This window comes from Glycine max, chromosome 18 (assembly GCF_000004515.6).
Source record: "Glycine max cultivar Williams 82 chromosome 18, Glycine_max_v4.0, whole genome shotgun sequence".
NCBI lineage: Eukaryota > Viridiplantae > Streptophyta > Magnoliopsida > Fabales > Fabaceae > Glycine > Glycine max.
In genome coordinates, this window is record NC_038254.2 from 29383226 (window position 1) to 29385049 (window position 1824).

The following is a 1824-nucleotide window of genomic DNA, read 5'->3' on the forward strand; positions in this document are numbered from 1 at the left end:
TAAATTAAACCCACAACCAGGCTAATCTCTCCTTCCCCTTTATCCAAAACCCAAATCTTTTATTTTTTATTTTTTATTTTAATTTTAAATAAAATAATATATTGGTAAAGTAACGTACTGAATTCACATTTTTTCCACAATCCCCATTTTAGCCCCGAAGCGTTTCCGCTCCCCCGCCTCTATATAAACACTGTCCCACCACCACTTCATCCTTCATACTCAATTCATTTTCTTCTTCTGTTTCACCTTCTCTTCTCTTCTCTCATAGGGTTAGGGTTTTTTTCTCTTCATTGCTCTCTCTGTCGTTTTATTTCCATGGCTCAGCAAGATGCTCAGAATGGTGGGTCGGAGAATGCCGCTGCTGCGGTGTCGTTTGTCGCTTTGAAGCCGCAGCTCCTCATCGAAGCTCCCAAAGCGAACGACGCCGTTCTGTTCTACAAGGCCGCGTTTGCCGCTGAGGAGGTTGGCCGTACGCTCAACCCTAAGCGTAAAGCGGAGCACGAGCTTCCTCTCATACTCTCCGCAGAGCTCAAAATCGCTGGCTCTACCATTCTCGTTGCTGACCTCGTTGATGACTCTGCTTCAACGTTAGTTTTCCCTTTGACGTTCATCTTAATCTAGATCTATGAATGTTAACTCTGTTTTTTCTTTTTTTTTTTCTTATTTTGTAAGATTGTAGTTATTGTTATTCGGCTATTTGGGTATTTTGATGTTATTTTTTGTTTATGCTTTTTCATGCTTAGTTATGTGTTTACATTTTCTTCTTTATCCACCCGATCTGTGATTAATAGAAAATAGAAATGATTTTTCTTCGAGATGATTTCCTTTTTGTTTTTATTTTTAGTTTCTGTCCTTCCTTTTTCGTTTTCGAAGCCCTGATTCCTCGGCTTCGGTGTTTGTTTTCTCTTAGCTTTCGCTTATATAAATGTGTTTTCCACTCGTTTAGTTTTATAATTTTTTTTATTAATGGATATTGTGTCGTTTTCGTTTTTGCTGGTTGTCAGAGCGAAGGCCGGAGGAAACCGTGTCGTTTTGTGCTTGGAGACGGAGGACGTTGAAGGGGCGATAGAGAAAGCGGTGAGCGCTGGTGCAGTTGCGGATGGTGAAGTGGCGGAAGGTGAAGACGCGTGCTGCGGTGGGCGCGTGGGGAAGGTTAAGGATCCGTACGGCTTTGTTTGGCTCTTCTGCGCTCCTGGAAAAAAGTGTGCTGATGTGGAGGCTTAATGGCTGTTAGTTGTTCTGACTGACTGTTGCCGTTTTCCATTTTTTGTTTAAGCTGCAGTAATTAGGGAAAAGGACCCACATGTCCATTTAAGATAGGCCTCTTTGTCTGTTGATTTTTAGTATTAATCTAATCTAATTGTTATGGGTGTTAGTCTGATCCAATGGTTACGGGGTCTTTCTGTTTTTAATATTTTGAAACGGGGTTTTTGTTTGTCATTGACTCACTATTAATGATAATATTAGTTGTTGACACATTAAAAAGAAGCTGGTTGTCTTCTCTCTTGAATGCTCCCTTGTTAAAAAGAAATTGGTTGTCTTCTCTCTTGAATGCTACCTTGTTAAATGACTCATTGTTTTTTATTAGTAGTAAGTATTAATTACTGATGTGATTACCTTGTCTTTGTGTGAGAATACTAAGAGTTAGAGGGAGAGCAAAACGCTTTTGAGGAATAGAAAGCTTGACGATAGAAAAAACTCCTAACCTAACCATAAAGAAACCACCATAACATAAAACAAAGAAAAATGGAGTATTTTATAATTTTCAGCTCCTTTTTAAGGTTTTTGAAGTATCTCCCCCTTGAATTTTTTAAGGTTTGAGTT

At 39.1% G+C, this 1824-nt stretch overlaps 1 protein-coding gene across 1 annotated transcript; it reads left to right on the top strand.

Moving 5' to 3' along the window:
* The first annotated feature begins 205 nt into the window (after positions 1-205).
* On the top strand, positions 206-1485 carry LOC100806613 (uncharacterized protein At5g48480). The gene is made up of 2 exons (XM_003552022.5): positions 206-587; positions 1005-1485. Exons 1-2 carry the CDS (start codon positions 316-318, stop codon positions 1222-1224), a joined length of 492 nt encoding a protein of 163 aa, XP_003552070.1. The 5' UTR covers positions 206-315; the 3' UTR covers positions 1225-1485.
* The last annotated feature ends 339 nt before the right edge of the window (positions 1486-1824 follow it).